The 17,596-nt window shown below is 43.2% G+C and overlaps 1 protein-coding gene across 1 annotated transcript; it reads left to right on the forward strand.

Annotated features, from left to right (window-relative positions):
* Positions 1 to 5,418: 5,418 nt before the first annotated feature.
* Positions 5,419 to 16,940, forward strand: CRTAM (cytotoxic and regulatory T cell molecule; the record flags this gene model as incomplete). The annotated part of the gene is made up of 12 exons (XM_079545782.1): positions 5,419 to 5,467; positions 8,180 to 8,326; positions 10,112 to 10,264; positions 10,472 to 10,603; positions 12,965 to 13,135; positions 13,338 to 13,409; positions 13,575 to 13,640; positions 14,728 to 14,796; positions 15,291 to 15,392; positions 15,794 to 15,940; positions 16,276 to 16,359; positions 16,810 to 16,940. 12 exons carry the CDS (start codon positions 5,419 to 5,421, stop codon positions 16,938 to 16,940), a joined length of 1,323 nt encoding a protein of 440 aa, XP_079401908.1.
* Between the last annotated feature and the right edge of the window lie 656 nt (positions 16,941 to 17,596).

Raw genomic sequence — 17,596 nt, forward strand, 5'->3', positions numbered from 1 at the left:
TGCTAAGTTTCACAGCACTTACTGATGAAGATTGCACATCTGAAGAGGGCACTATGGTGAACAAAGACCAGGCACTGTTTCTTTTAAGTGGAGATGGAATAAACCTTTTCCAATCAAATATGGAAGATTTATGAAGTGGTTTTGTTCCCCTCTTTATTTAGAGGATTGAAATCCACTCTTGTGCACAGACCTAGCATGAAGCATTTGTGTCTTTGTCATTTAGAAGACCCTGAAAAAGGGGTTCTGCCTTTACTGAGATTTCTGTGCTGGTCATTACACAGCAGTGGCTTTCTGCCAGCCCTAGTGAAGCTCTGCACTAAGCAGCTTTCTGCAGAGAGTAACAAACTCAAAACAACACTGAAATTCAGCCTTTGCTGTCTGCTCTCCTTCCAAGTGCCATCTGTCATTAAGACAAAGCAGAGCTGAAAAATCAGGGCACTGAAATTCAGGAGCAGTATGCTTTGTTCTACATTCCAGTAAGGGAAAAGTTAGCTTTTGGGAGAAGGCAAGGGCTTCCATCTGGACCTACAGCTTTTGAAATCCCAGGAAGTTCTGCAGCAAACAGAGCTGCAGTCCTCATAGTGCAGCAGCCTTGTCCTGCAAGATGGCAACACCAGCTACTTCACAAGAGAATGCTACAACACCGCACAGAGGAGAGTTTATAATGCTAATTGACCGAAAGAAAGCTGCTCTGAAGCTAATCAGCTAGGTCTTCAGAACGCTCCTACAGATGTTTGTGTAGCTTACTTTGAGAAGGTACAGAAAACATGCTTACATGGGACAAAAGAAGACTTGAGCACACTCCTTCCTTGGTGTAGATAAAAATAACAGCAGGCCTAAATTACCCAAAAAGGTGATTGCTACAATCCAGTCAAAGAAAAAAAGATTTGCTTACCTGTCCCAAAGATCACAGCTTGCCAAATGCTCCAAAAGAGGGAATCCCCAGGTAGAGACCCTTCCCTTAGGGCAGCTAGCCCTTAAATGAGGCTTAGGGAGGGTAGAACCTTCTGGTCTCACAGGTGAATTGCTTTCACTTGTGTTTGCAGGGCTGGCTACATTTGGACCATTATTCAGAGTATGTCCATAAAATACAATCATATTTACCAGAAAAGAGACTCTGGCATCCTAGGGTACCCCTCTTCTACCCAGTTTTCCCTCTATAGAAAGCACTAATATCCTTATTTAAAACATTTGCACAGAAGTTTATAGAGGCCAACTTTAACAAAGGCTTATAGTTCATAATAAGATCAGAGCTTGGTTTGGGGCAAGTTTCTTTGGGGCAGGAGTAGTCTCACCTTGCATTGGATAAGATGTAGCTGCACTTCCAGCAGTCAGAACAAACAAGAAGTGGTAAATTGCAACAACACCTTGTTTCTAAAGTAGGTAAAACGCTCTGCAGCTGTGGTGTAAGGGATGTTAAGGGGCTGAACTCAGCTTTGTCTCCACTTTAACGAGCTGATCCTGAGCTTGCCAGGGCAAACACAGCAGATGCTGTACAGATGTTGACTCAGCAGAGAGCTCATCCTGTGCAATATGTACATTGTCACAATGCATATCAGTATCTATTATTTATACATTTATGACTGTAATACACGGTTGGCCATTCATAAGTGCATTACGATACCAGGGATGTATACTGAAAAGTCAGGGAAATAACTTACGAGATGACAGAAAAGAACTGCTTCTCTGCAGTTATACTGCTGTCACTTGAGTTTTTAACTATAATTTAAACTCTTCTGGGCTGTGTACAGACGTTTTGAAGAGCGTTTCTGGCTTGTTTTCCTCCAAGCTTACTCACTGCAAATTTGCAAAGAGTTTATTTAAAACTGAAGAGGCGACAATCACACGACAGCTGATTTGGTTACTGATGAGCGTGTGATTCTCCGGATGGCGTTTGGTCAGCAAGGCGTGATGCAAAGCAGTGGAGGCTGCTGAAGTCCTACTGCAGTTAAGCAATGTTACAGAGTTTATTCAGACAGAAGCGTGGAACAGAGAGGGAACAAAACCTGAATGCACAATTTGAATAGTGTACTAGCTGATCTTTGCATATAGTAAGTAATGCAAAACAAAAGTGTTCTGTTCGAGAAGGTAAAATATGTTAAAATACTCTCTTCTTAAAAAACTATATTTTTGGATGCTTGGGAAAGTATTTTGACAATTGTAGTCTTATCTCGCATTAGATTTTTCAGGTGTCAAGAATGTCAGGAAGAAAATCTTACTTTCTTCCAGCATTTTGATTTCTTGTAGGGGCTTTGTGTTAAATAATGTCATGTTGATGAGGCTTATTGGGAGAAGAAAGAAAAAAAAAAAGATGTTCATTTTCCATTTTTAATTAATGTTAAGAATACAGAACAGTTGCTGCTTCACTTTCACTCCATTGCTGCTCATTAATGTGTATTTAATGTCGCTTCAGTGTTCTGTCACAGAAGAACGTTAGGCTTGAGCTACCAAAAGCAGGTGCAAGTCTTCTCCTTGCCATCACTGGGAGCTGCATCAGATCCCAGGAGTTTAATTAGGGTATAGAAGGCAGGCAGCAGTTTCCAGATTTCTCCCACTCTTCCCAATTAAGGAATGAAACTGGCAACCTGCCAAGAACATGGCTCTTTCAGTGTTTCCATAAAGCATAATCCAAGGGTTGTGCTAGAAAAATACAAGAATCAAAGCACAGAATCAAGCTCTAGCGCAGCAGTTGCTGATGGGATGGCACTAGGGGGGGAAAACTGGTGTGTTTCACCAAGTGAGGAATTGAGCAAGGCTTTGCACAGGGCCTGTATCCCTGGACAAGATGTCTCCCTGTGCTGAGGAGGCTGGGAACCCACTGCAGTGTGCCCCTACCTGCTGCCTTGAGCTCTGCATTTCTCATTCAATGCAGGTGCCAGGTCTCAAGTTCCATGAATTTTCCCTGCGTTTAGTGCAGTGGTAGCTAAAAGGAGAGGTTCTCAGCAAGTGAATTGATGCCCTGTACTCCCATCAACAGAGCTTTGCCTACTCATGCAAACTGAGGGTGTAGGTGATGCCATCAGACAGAAGCATCCTCCCTTTTTGCTCGCTCAGTTTCAGAAAGATCAGCTGATGGCAGGAGCCTTCTCCCCTCTGTTGGTAGCTGCTGGTATCAGCTTTATTAGGCAAGTGATAATTAACATCACCTGAGAAGCAGTTGTTTAGAGATTTCTGTGGGAATTATTCTTCCCAAAAGCAACACGGGCAGTAATTCTGCAAAACAGAGAGGAGAGAAGAGCTGCTAGAAGGCTGCTGCCCAGCGCTTGAACAGAGGGGAAATTATTTGGACTTAAAATACAGACATGAAATGATGGTGGTAGCAAACACACTTAAAATGGTGAATGAATGAAAAAAGAACACAGCAGTTCCTGTGATCGGTTGCATAGGCTCCAAATTGCCACTTAGCTCTCACCACTTCCCCAGATACACATGGGGAACAATGGTGACCCATCCACACGACACAACAAAACACAGCCATCTCCTTTCTGTTCCTTCCCATTAAAATGTATTTTCTGAAGTTTCTCTGTGGACAGTTCTTAAAACTTGATGTTATCAGTGGATACATATTTTTTTTTTTCCATTTTAAACCTATTGTACCATTCTGTTTATTATGTTTTCTAGTGTGAGCAGATCGTATTTATTTGAGAAAAATGTTTGCTGTTTAAAAAACCAATAATTGTATTGCCAAAAATAGCTGTAATTACCTGTGACATCTGTATTTTTTTATTTTTGGGGGGGTGGGGGGGGAGGAGGGTTGGTTGGTTGTTTTTAATCTCAAGTGCTAACAACTGTTAAAACAACCATTGCATTTTAATTTGCTTATTTCATTAAATGGATTTCTCTGAAGTCAAACAAAAGCAGCTCGTAGGTGATTCAATAAAGATGTGCTCCCGCACCTTGCCCTTCCTATTTAAGCGTTGCTCTGCTGAAACATGGAAGAGAAAGGGGAACGTGAGCTCTTTTCCCCTCCCTTCACTGTAGATGAAGTTTGTTTATCTGACAGCAGATGGCACAAAACCCTCTCAAGTCTTTTCCTGCTGCACAGGGACCGGGTTTTCCCTCCGGGTAGGAGGCAGATGGCTCAGTGTCGTCTCTACTGCTCCGTGGCTTTTCCCCTCAAAGTTTCTTCACTGTCGTAATTTGGATGCATGGCATTGGAAACACGACTTTGTAAGGCAGTGTCTACCTCTATAATACGCTTTTGGGAGCTCTTAATCCAGCAGTGTTATCAGCCACTCAGACTTTTCGTTCAAATCAACTAATTGCTTTGAGTTTTATGGCATACAGCTCTGTTTTCTCATGGAACTGATCATGTCAAGGTTAAAGCCACAGCTTTTATCAAGCGTATGCCAACAGAGCAACGCTTCCACACACCTGAAAATTTAATGGAAGTAGGTTCTAATAAATTAAAAATGAAATGCATGATGTATTTCTAATTAACCAGTTTGTCCAGCTCGCTCAAACCCATGTCCTGCAAACACATAATGATTTTATACCATGTTTCATATCATATTAAAGCCAGCTCACTTTGACAGTATTTACCATTTGCAAAGCGTTGGGCAGCTGCAGAAAGCTGCCAGAGGAAGACGTGCTGCAACCTTGCTGAAAGGCAGCACACACGAGTCCTTCACAGAAAGGAGGTCTGCCTACAGCAGGCTTGGGTGAATCTTGTGCTCTTCCTGCACATCACACACTTAGGAGACAAAGAGAGTTCTGCTATGCCCCAGCTTGCCTGAGAAGGAACAAGGGGACTTGGGAAACCCACTGCTCCTCTGGATGCCCTCAATGCATTCAGCCCTGCCCCACGCCTCTGCTCAGCAGTGATCCATGTGTCCTGCTGGCACTTCACCGATGCTCTTTGCTCCTCATGGAGCCACAAACCACACAGCAAATGACCTTGCTTGTTTGTCAGCATTCCTGCAAGCAGAGCAAGACTGTTTTTCCAGAGATTCAAACTGAGTTTTCAAGCAACCCTGCAATGGTTGCACTACAGCAGTACCCACCAAAGATGCTCTGCCTTGCTGGGGGCCTGCCCATCCACTGGAGTTAAGCCCTGCACAGTGTCCCTACAGGATAGCTGCAGCAGGTTAACCCAGGCCAGTGTTTCTTTCAATCTTCACCCTAAGCCACAGCTCCTCCCCTCTCCCCTGCATGGGTGCTGATGAGATGGAGCTGAATTGTGCAGAGTGAAGTGCCCCCACTCCTGTCACCCACCGGTTTCACTTAGGGACCCATGAGGTCACTGGTTTCTCAGCAGTCATCAGCACATAGGAAACATGAAAAAGGAACTGCAGAAAAAAAGGAGAGGAGGCAGAGATCCCGGCAGAGATGAAGTCATGGTAAATCTGCTCCCACTGTGCTGAAAAGGGACCCGACAGGGAGAGGAAGTCTGCAGACAGTCCACGCCACCACCACAACATGACTTTCACCACTGTGCTGCATGTCACAGCTCTGCTCCTGCTGCAAGGTAAGCAATGCACTTCTACCTTTCTTTCTTCTTAAGGGACCCAGCCTGGAGAACTCCATCTACAGAGCCATATGTAGAGCACTGCACACAACACAGCTTTGCTGCTGTTGTTTTCATACTGACAGTGTTGTGTTGTCACCCAGCTTCCAAAGCTGTGGAGCAGACAGGGTGCTGAGCTTCAGTTCATTCCTAAACCCAGGATCAGTGAGACCAACTCATCTCCCCAGCAGCTGGTAGCATGCTCAGGATAGGAAATTGAAGGAGTCTCCCTTAAACATGAGCAGCAGATTACAGCTTACTTTCCATTGCTTGTATATTTGTACATGCACTTGCTCACATATTTTTATAAAAAGAGGCTAACATAATAAGTCAGAGTAATTTAGAAAGCACTCACAAAGTACTCTGAAAAGGTATAGCACTTTAAATGCTCAGCCTCTTCACTCTAACTCAAGGATGCATCTTATCCCTACCTTTCTCATCTCTTTCATACATGGGAGAGTGCATGAGGTTCACGTTTGACCATGTCAAATATGGAAAGATTTCAAGATTTCAGTGAGGAAAGAGGCAAAACAGCTTTCTACAGCTCAGGATTCTCTGGATGACAACTCTGGCGCTCACCTAATAGTCTCTCCCTTCTTAAATGCTAAAGCAGAAACTGTAGCAGTGCTATTGCTGATACTACAGTAATAATCTCACACACAAAGACATTATTACAGAGGCCACATCCAGTCTGTCTAAACAGCAACAAAGCATTTTTTAAACACAGCACACTCGGAATATTTTATTACCATTGATTGTGGTTAACAGAACTTGAGCCTTGAGAATCTGCCAGTCACACTCCAGCTGAAATAGTTCTTGCCATGCCCTTTCAGCTTGCTGCAAACCAGCAGCACCCTCTTTCTGGGTGCACAGCCCCTCTTCCCCAGCACTTCCAGAGCCTGCTGTATGACAGCTTTGCACCCGCTGAGCCCCGCTCGCTGCTCTCAGCTGTCTGTCACAGCACCTCAAGAAGAAGCTCAGACTCCCATTCATACATCAGCAGCCACAGGTCAGAAATAACTGGTTGAACAGGATGTCCCTATAGGCGACAGTGTTAAAGATAACTGAAATGATTGAGTTAGTGTTCATCTGCAACAGTGCATGTATTTTCTGCTGGTTAAAATAACAGCAGAGGCACATACCATTGCACTCTGATGCACTGTGCAATTTCTAGCAAGAAACTGCTGGCTTGTCTTGCTAAGGTGGATGGATGCATTGCCACACCTGATGGCAGACATTTTTCCAGGTACTCAAGACAACTGGGATCCACATGGCATAAAAACCTGGCTTTTGGATCTGGCACAGGAGCATCCCCTGCCCCGCAGTGACTGCACTGCAGAGAGCGTAGTGGCTTGAAGACATGCAAACTGCTCCATAAGGGGAGAGAAATTTGATGTGGGAGCCATGGTCTGCATGAAGCCATAGTCTCAAATGGAAATTACATGCATGCTCCATTCTGGGGGTTGCTCATTTCTTCTTTAAATAAGAGCAAGCAACCTCCCCCATTTTTTCTTGTTCTCTAACCTCAAAAGGTGCAACTTGAAAGACCCCACATTGCTGCTAGCGACAGGAAAGAGCCACTACGCAGCCACTGTGCAAAATATAGAAAAGCACTGTGGAAAACCACACACGAGGCCCTTTGTGTTCCTTTACCAGCACGCTGCTGGTGACACAGGCCTTCACAAATGGAACCCCTGCAAGGCCATCTCCCTTTTGCAAACTCTCACTGCTTGCACGCACCCTGCGAAACAACCTGAGAAACTGCTTTCAGCATCAAAGATCAGGTCCAATAAGAATGCCCTAAAATGGCTTCATAGTTGTTACATTTTAAAATGTTTTTAAGAAAGTGAAAAGCTTTCCTGAAGCCCAGGAGGATTCATTTCCCCAGACCACAGTGCTCGTGTGTGCAGTAGGAACTCACAGCAGACAGCTACCTGACAAATAAGATTAAAACAGGAATGAAAAATAAAACCATCTTACTGCCTATTTTCTTAACTCTGACCAGGGCACCAATCTCAGCCATTTCTCCAGGGCATGCTATCTCTGGAGAAAGCAATTCATTCCGGGTCATCAAATATTTTCAAAGTGTATTATGTATCTGTGAATAAGCTGAGAAAAACACATTCCAGAGCTCCTCTCTAAAATGAACTGGGAGGAGTGAGTGAAATTTCATTTCAGTAACCCATGCCAGACCAGGTTTGTGCATCCTGCCTTCAAAGCAGCTGCAGCATTACCTTTCCTGCAGAAAAAAAGCCTCGTTCTCGGAGCTGTCAACCATTCACAGCTCCCACTCAGTTCACCCGCTTGCCAATTAGGTTCAACAGCTCCAGAAAAGAATAAGGAATGCAAAAACTGATTCATATGGGGAGCACACATGCATTATGGGGTGTGCTATCAATTCTTCATTGACTCATGTGGAATAGCATGTAGCAACTACATCTCGCTCTGCTGGCAGACAGAGGCAATAGACTGCTGGTACAGGTCCTACCTAGTGATTGTGGTGACCTATCTGAGGATTGTGAATTAATTCAATCAGTACAATCGTACAGACAAGTTTCCTCACCTTTACGCACTTGAGAAAAGGAAAGCTGACTTATTGCTTCATGTAAAACATGGACACCTTACTTCACATCACATTATAATGGGTCTTCTTTTCCCCCCTCTCTGTGGCAGGGGATTTTCCAGGAGCTGGCAGTGAAACCATAACCCTACAGGAAGGAGAGGACCTGAACCTCCGCTGTACCCTCAGCGGTGACAGCAGAGCCATCAGGCAGTGGCTAAACCCCCGTGGGTTTACCATTTTCCTTGACAATCGTTGGGGTAAGTGTGAAACCCCAGTGCAGAAGTTTCCATGCAGAGCAGAAGGGTCAGCCAGCAGTGGGTTTTCCAGCCCCGGCACAGAGCGGCTCTGACTCACCCAGCCGCTGCTGGGGGTGGTTTGACATCCAGCCCCTTTCTGGCAGACGCCAATGAAATGGAAACCCCCACAAGAGTGGTCTGGCAGCAGAGCTTTTAGCAATGAACTGCGTTCACCACCAGCACCAACAGATTAGCACAACACCCACTGCTGCCTCAGACAGACAGGAGCAGACCTGCCTGAAAGCTCTGGGCGCTCCTCTTCTCATCAACAGTGCTGCATTTAGTGTATCAAGGGGAAATGTTTAGAAAATAAGCAATGGTTTCTAGCACGTGTTGACAGAGCCAGAAATACTACTGCTGGCTTCCCTTCCATTCCCTCTCTCTCACCTTTCTCTGCTTGAAGTTTTGCTGAGCTGACACAGCAATTTAGCAAGGTCAGGGAAGGAACTGATCTGTGAGTACCTATAGCATTAGAGTGTAGCTCAAGCAGACAAAACAGTATCTGTCTTAAACCTGATGATTCTGCCCATAGCATCAATATCCTTGACCATCCCTCAGCAAGATGCATGATACAACATCCACAAAGATAGGAGTTTGCAAAGAATTTGCAAAGTCCTCTTACAAACAAAATAGTCCTTCTTTAGAGAGGAACCAAGTTATGCATGGACATTTTCAGTTTTTATTCAGAATCACCACTGTGAACTTTTGTCCCACTGGTTCCCCAAAACCCACTTTGTGAAGCAGTTTCTTCCGCTCTCGTTGTCTACAATCCTTACATTTTATATTTCACCACTACCATGAATTACAGCACAGCTGTGATATTCTCCCAGCTCTGTATTTTCAAAAGACCTCATCTAAACCTTTAAACATAAAGATAGTTTTTGAGATCTTTTTATCTCTAATGACTGATTCCCATCCCCAGTTTCAGTATCCCACATGACTTGCTGGCTTGTCCCCAAGACTCCCATAGGAGGAACAAAGCAAAGGCAAGAAAACCTAGACAGAAAAATGGGACTGCACAGCAGAGCGCAGTCGTCTCATAGACAGTTTCAACTAGCTAATTAAGTAAGGATAGAGCAAGAGAAACAGTCAATTAATAAACCATTAATGAAGAAGTATAGGCTGACCGTGATGTTCATTTACACACCATAATATACACCCAAAGAGGGGAAGTGATTTTTTCAAAGCAAGAGTAAGTCTTGAGAAATAGGGAATGAGGAAGGGAAAGTTTGTCACGCATCTTTGCTCTTTGTTCTTTATTCATGAGCCATATTGTTCTGACTATATACTGTGTCCTCACCCCAATGTTTGCTTGTATTTATCTGTCTGAAGATTTCAAGACCCCAGTTACCATAAGACCTGACAATGTAGGACTAAGACTCCCTGGCTGTGCAATGGCTAGGAGGCAGCTCTAAAGGATGGAGAGCGGTTCACCTTTCACTTGCCAAAATGAACATCACAATAGGTTTTAAAAGTGAAATATACATATATATATATATATATATTTATGCTGTTTTCCCTATTGGCAGGGCTTGTACCCTTCACCTTCATCATTTAACTGCTGTCTCTGTGCTAGTGCAGCACCAGCTAGGAACGCTTCACGCTAGAACTGCTCAGTTATGTCAAATGCTGAGGAGCAAACAAACAAAAAAATGCAGTAGACAAATCCAATCTCACTCATCACTGCTTTGATTACCCTTGTATGTGCCACCACACATAACATGCTGAGTTTTATTTTCCTTACAGCCTTAAAAGATCCGAGGTACAAACTTACCCGTTATTCAGAGGATGAACTGTCTGTCAGACTCTCTAACGTAACGGTGCATGATGAAGGCATATATAAATGCTTCTACTACAGCACACAGTTCAAAAGCAAGATGACAACTGTTGAGGTGTTAGGTGAGTTCTCTTCCTGCTCTATTCTACAGGAATGGAATAACAAAGCCAGCTCCTCAACTCCAGGATTGCCTTTTTGCATACAATTGTACAGTACTGAGCACAGTCCCAGTCTCAGCTCAGCCCTCCCAAATAACACTGCACATGCAGCTGCTCATAAAACCAAACAGAAGTACTTACTGCAACTGATTCTAAACCTTCCTCCTGCAGCTGCTCCTTCTAAGCCTGTACTGCAAGTATCCCGAGACGCAGAAGGAAGCATTACATTATCTTGCTATACCCAAGGGTGTAAACCACAGCCCCAGGTTACCTGGCTGTTGGATAATGGAATACAGCTTCCCGGTAAGTGCTAAGGCAATATAACAATTTCTATTTATCAGCCTTATTTATTAGTCTTACTTATCCAAGTGTTCACATTTAAAAGTACTGAAGGGGGAAACGCATCACCAGATGAGACTCCTGCTCATCCTCTTCATTTTATACAACTCAGGCCTTGGTGGTACAGGTTAGGAGGAAAGTCAGCACCAAATACTGGAGTCTGTGCAGGGGAGAAGGCTCACCTGATGTGCTTGTATTCAGTGCAAGAATGGCAGAACTTGGCACCAAAATCCACTGAGAATCCAGAGTGAAATTCCACTGACATGAAATGAAACCAAAACTCCGAAGGCACAATTTGCAAAGCCCAAACACAAAGTCAGATAATAAAACCATTATAACTGCTTCCATTTTGTGACTGGTACAGGCTTTCCTCAGCCGTGCTGAGCAGCTCACACCCACATCAGCTGCTCTTTTCTCATTAACCTGTTCAGAGGCAGGTAAGTCACTAGCAGAAGCAAAAACAGAGCTCAAAAAACACACAGCTCACAGCCCCCTACAACAGCTACAGACCTGCACACATCTAGGTGAACACAGATGAGAGTAGTGGATAATAGGTAGCTCAATTTAACTTGTGTACAATAGAAACAGCTGCTTTGAAGGCTGTGATCCAATAGCTATTACCTTATTAGCTGTAACTGTTGCACACTGGAGAGGAAATGCACCTCACTACCAACCTGTGAGGAAAACACCTCTAGGTACAAATGTATTTTCTTTTGCATGTTAACAAACTCATTTGTATTTTCTATCATTAAGCAATATTTTCATAGTTTAGCATAAAAGATTTTCCCCACAGAACAGAGTTCAAATTAGAAACAGAAAAGCCTGCTGGCCTGAATAAAGCTAGAAATCAAGACTAGAGAGAGGGGGGAAAAAAAAGAAAGAAAAGCTGTTGAAATCTAGAACCTATAACAGCCCAACACACCACACAGACACCAGATAACCTCCACAACATACACAGCCAACTAAGCATCTTTCCATTTAGTTCAATAAAAGCCTACACTTACCTTCATGTCCTACTTGCATCTTGAGACTTGTAACACAAACACCAGTAAGACATTAGGACCTATCAGACCAGTGAGAACTACCTGGCCTTCAGCCTCATGTCCTGCAAGCAGCTGGGAAATTAAACATCAAAGAGCTATACTGTGTTTGTTTGATTGGTTTAACTTAGAGGTGGTTTCAGATGAAGGGATATTTGCATGAAGAAGTGCTGATTCACCATCCAGCTTGTTTGTGGCTGATGCAAATTCATGTTTGAATGGAAAAATAACTCTTCTAATTCGGGGTGTCTCAAGCTTTCTGCATGTGCTTTTCCCTTTTTGCAGGTGACTTTTCTTTGAGCAGAAACTCTTTTCTCCCCACACCCAACTCCATCCTGTGCTCAGCTTGAATCACTCACTGCAAATATTTATACTAATCAGAAAATAGCTAATAAATTTTAATTACTGGCAGCGCCTCAGTTCCACCAGGGCACAGCAGGGGCAAACCAGCTGTAATTTCTGAGCTGTTGCTGACAATTAAAGATTATTTCCTTTCTAGCAAAAACACTCTGAAATCCTTCTGAATTCTCATCTGACCCTATGGGGGATAGAAAAGAGGGCTGAGAAATACCAGTCATTGTGTCCATGTGATACAACAAATTATCCATAGAGGCTAATTTGGAAAGAAAGAATTTCTTTCATTTAAGAAATAAAGAAGTTACCACAGTACAGATAAAGAGAAAGCATTAGGCTTTTTGTCCAGAGATCCTCTATCATAGAAGCAGACAGTCAACATTGTTGTACCACTGTGGGCATTTAAGGTAAACATCTGAAAAAAAAAGTCCACCAGAGCAATTCAAACTTGTCTCTGTGTCACATGAAATACATCTTTATCATCCCGTACAATATAAATGAGTAGAAGTCAGTACACCTGGAGGACTGAGATCTATGCCAGACATGTCACATAGCTCTCTTTAATTCATTATGCCATGGTGATTTATCTTTGTGTTTCACCTCTCCCAACAGAGGGAGGGTCTTTTTTAGACCTCAACCATGCTGCAAATCAGCAGGTCCTTATGCATCAGGGCCACAGCCACAAGTAGGTGATTTATTCTGTCCAGTAAGGGGAAGAAGTGCTGCTGGGTGTTGGGACATCCCATTGCAGTCCTATAGACTGCATGAGCCCAGCAGCAGGGAAATTTCCCCACAGAATAACCACTTGTGCATAGTAATCATGCACTATTTTAACAGAGTGAAGTAATGCAGATTGTGCCTGGAAGGTTTTTCATTAAATTGCTCTTGACTAGAAAGCACTTCAATGTTGTTTTTTCACATGGCTGTGTAGGTGACACCAGGCACAAGTTAGAAGCCAACGGGAAGAAATGGACCACAACCAGCACCCTCACAGTCCTGGCATATGGACCCAACTCAACAGCCAGCTGCCTCGTTCACCACAAAGCACTGAGAGGAGGGAAGCTGACAGTGCCTTTCCAGTTTGAGGATGTTGCCAGGACAGGTGCTACAGCACTCTTTGAACAGTAATTATTGCATTTGAGCACTCAGGTAGAGAAAGTCATGCAAAACTGAAACACGTGGTCTACCACCTCGTGTGTGGAATTTGTTTTGCCTACTGGGGCAAAAGTGGAGCTCCAAACTAAGGTTTTATGTGAGTTATTTTTCTTTTTCTACATACCTAAAAGCCCACTGTTGTTTTTCAGTGACAAACACAACCCCTGACTCAACTACACTAGAGGTGGATACATACGTCTCTGAGTATGTGCAGCCTACAGGTAGGCACCAACTGCTTGGCCTTTTTTTACACAGATCAGATAACCATAAGATCTATCACAAAGAAATACTGTGCAGTGTCTCTGTGTAGAGGTTGGACTGCAAAAGTTGCTGTTAGCACTGAGGAATATTTTGCACAGCATTAAGAACTTTGGTTTTTTCCCCAGTGACCACAGCAGAGTCAGATCTGAACAGCAATACAGACTTCCCTCCAACCTACCCACAACATAATGGTATGAGTTTTACTTTCATTTTTTACACATTTTATGGTGTTAAATATATTCAGAAGGCAGGGGAACCAAAGGTGGAAAGGAAGGACCATAAATCTAACCACAGCTCAAGATAGGGGACTCAAGCAGCCCAGAGCACAAAGAATACCACAGCAGGTTTCATTTCCATGGACTGGGCTCAGTGGCAAAGCGTGACTTCTGATTTTTATCATGTGTTTGAGGGGTTTTCCTCCAGGATCTGAAAAACCAACTATCCCTTTTGCAGTACCAGAGAATCCATTTAGCATTATTTAGCAGCACAGCATCGACGACAGCCCAGTAAAACCTCCAACCAGCTCTCACATTTACTTGTCAGTTTAGACTTAGCTGCACTCATTTATCAAACCAATGCAGAAACACTAGAGAACAGCACTATAAGCCATCTTACACACAAACATATGACTCAGAAAAGCAGCATTTCTTGCTTGTGAGGGAAGCCCTCCATTTCACAGCCGTAAAAGCAGGCGAGCTCTCTCCCATCAGATGCAGCACAATTACATTCCCGTTGGCAGCAGCCAGATTGCCTCTCCTGGAGTGTCAGAAAGGCACGGTGAGAGCTGAGATTTCTCTCCATGGTTGCACTAGGTGGCACTGTGCAACAAAGATTATCAGTGCATATAGACGGCTGAAAACAAGCTATTCTACAGGAGAACTGTTTCTAGGAGGAGAACGAAGAGCTGTACCACAGAAGTTGCTCGACTCAAACCCTCCAAAGCAGCACCCACATCTGCTTAGTGTTACAGAGCAAGCAGTGAAAAGTCAACTGTTTTAGAAAGAACTCTTTGTATTTGTTTAAAAGTGCTATGTCAGTGGTTACAAACTTCACAGCCTAGCTGCATCCTGTTGATAAACAATTCTATGAGTAGTAAGAGGGAGCATGAATCTTACAGCACAGTGTACTTATGTACCTGGTAAGGAAGGAAATGAATGTAAAGCTCTGGCAGACACAGCACGCGTTACCGTTTCAGTTCCACAAATCAAAGTTAATGATACCAAAAGATATTGCCTACATGTGTAAGGAAGTCAGAACCCACCTCTCTTGTTTCTGCAGGGCCCGGAGCAACGACATCAGCTGCAGCAGGAGAGCTGTCTGGTACCTCTGCTCACCACTTCCCTAACAGTACGTTACATCACAGCACAGATGCTGTGCTGATGTCCCCAGGGCAGCCATTCTCTCACGCTGGGTGATCACACTTCTGAAAGCTACAAAGACAGCAAAAGTTAATCTTAGATAGGAATACAAGAAAATATCTGCTTTAAGGAAAAAAATAGCTGCCTATTCTTGTATTTGCAAGCAGGCAAAGCAAAGTTAGGGAGAGGAAAAGTTCAAAAAAATAATGAAGTCAAAGCTCACCCTCCTTTTAATTTGTCTGTGAGAATTATTGAGTAAGATACTATGAGGATTTTCTGTTCATAAAGCTTATGTAGTATTTATATTAAAAAGAAATACTGTGTTAAGGAAGTGAGCATGGAGTTTTTGAGTTAAGAGCACCAGAAGTCTCCTTCTGCTACATTATCAGGTGTTCTGGACTTCAAACCTGTTGGAAAAACATAGGATTTTCAAGCATCCCTTAGCCCTTCTTAGAAATACCATTCTCCTTTTCATCTGTCCAGGCACTGAAACAGCACTCAATGCCACAGTCACAGAGCAACTTTTCAGGACAGAAACCTCCTTCCCAAGTAAAAACGTAACTCTGATTTCCAACAGCACCTCTGGTAAGAACTCCTAAATACTCTTCAGAGACAGCTTCCAAACATGCAGCAAGCTTCCTAACACCCAGCTGATTCTTCCTGACCTCCAAAGCTAGCATCAGTGCACTAAAGTAATACTGACTTGCAGTTTTGGGGAGAGACCACAGAAATGCAACCATTTTTACCATCTAGAAAAAAGCTGAATGTTACCATTTGTTGTGCTAGGGCTAAGTCTGCTGACTTCAATTAGTTTTTCATACAACTAGAAAAACAACTGAGCTTGTGTCTTAAAACTGAGCCCAACAAGGTGTATTCTGCTCTCCCACCATGCCGATCCAGCCTGGTCCAGGATACATCATTCTTGTTTTAATAACTAGAAACTCTCAAGAAGCAACAACCCAAGCATACATCTGCCTCTTTTACAGAGCAAGATGTGAAATCTGAAGGCATGAGTAAGAAGGAGAAGGATTTCCTGCTGCCACTCCTGGTGGCAGTTCTCATTGTCGTGCTGCTCATCATTGTAGTGCTTTTTACATGGAAGCTGAAGAAAGCTCATGGAGTTTGGAAGAGAGGTGAGTGATGGCACTGTTTGAGTAACTGCTTTATTTCAGAGGGGCTGAACAGCTGAGATAAGACACAGCTCCCCTGTCTTAAACATCTGTCTACAGACAGTAGCTGTGACTTGTTGCAAACAGCTGCTGAGGATTCCCATGTAATCAATGGCCTCACATCAAGCTTCACCCTACATGACTCAACTACATTTTCTTTTCTTAAGCACATCCCTCGTGACTGACCAGAATTACTGCATCTTCATTTTCTGCCCTCAAAAGACCAGGATTTTTAGATTCAAGGAAGAGAGTGAGGAAGAGTCATGGGAAAATCTTAATCATATTTGATTTTTGCACAGAAAATGATACTTCAGACCAGACTTTGGAGAGTTATAAATCCAGATCTAACGAAGAAAGCCCAGGCCATGAGAAGAGCAGACAAGGTAAAAAGTTTCAAACCAACATAAGTTGATCTCTACCAGATAAAGTGTTGCTGCTGACTACTGCAGAAGCAGATTGCTGCCCACCTTACTGCACAGAGACACTTCCAAATTGCACACTGTGAACTGGAATATTGCAAAATTAAGCCTTTCCTATCCTGAGGCCTACTACAGAGCTTGCAGCTTCAGCAAGGGTGACACAGAGCTGTACAAAATTCAAATTATTGCCTTTTTATTGAATAGTTTTGACCAGATAATCCCAGTGGTTTTATCTAAATTTAATGTGATGGAATGCTGTTCAAAACATCATCAGTGGTACTTAATTCAACTATTGTTAAACAGTCCTGAATATCCTGGGTGTTTCATCATTCTATAACACTATCATTAATATATATTTCATGCAGGTGCTTCCCCCTTTATAAAATCAGTAATAAATATGTGTTTGTCTTTCAGTTGTCAATCAGAAGTCCAACATGCAGTATGTAACAGAAGGATATGTGGAAGCAACACAGAAGAATCCAAGCGAGAAAAACACTACAATACCTGAGGAACAGTTTGCATGTGGAAAAGAAACAGATGTATAGCAAAGGGATCCTCCTGGCAAGCCTATAAAATGTACAGAAACACCACTGTTTTCTGGCACTTATGTTTCAGCATTCACAAATCAGTATGATTTCAGGGAGCAGACATACAAACAGTTGCCTGAAATCCCAAAGGCAATTTGGATTGTTTTCGTCTGAAGATTGGTAGATAGGGACAGTGCTCCTACATGTCTGTTCATACATATGAAGACCGACTTAGCTCAGTCCTCAAAGGATTTAATTCACAGCTGGACTATGTGATTTTAATGATCCTTTCCAACCTTTATGATTTCATGATAATCAATCACTGCCAGAAATATAGGTCCTCAATCCACCCTAATTGCTATTAAGGTCCTCGCAAGGGAATATGCAATTAGTCCCAAGGGACACAGGATATGCAGAGAGTCAGCACTTCTGCCACCTCCCCTGTAAGCACAGGACTGACCAGGAAACTTTGGGTGATGGAAACCAATCGGTACTTCTAACAACATCTCATTCTGACAACCAAACCTGGGCACCCAGCTGTATTTACCCAAACATCCTGATGTCAGAGGCGTTTAAAAACAACATGGCTGTCTTCTATGGAAATCTTGAAATGACAAAGGAGAAGAGGAACCACACGGTGGGACTCTGCAACCCAGGGGTGAATGCACTTGCGT

The sequence above is a fragment of the Tetrao urogallus genome (genome assembly GCF_951394365.1).
Source record: "Tetrao urogallus genome assembly, chromosome: 22".
In the NCBI taxonomy this organism is placed as follows: domain Eukaryota; kingdom Metazoa; phylum Chordata; class Aves; order Galliformes; family Phasianidae; genus Tetrao; species Tetrao urogallus.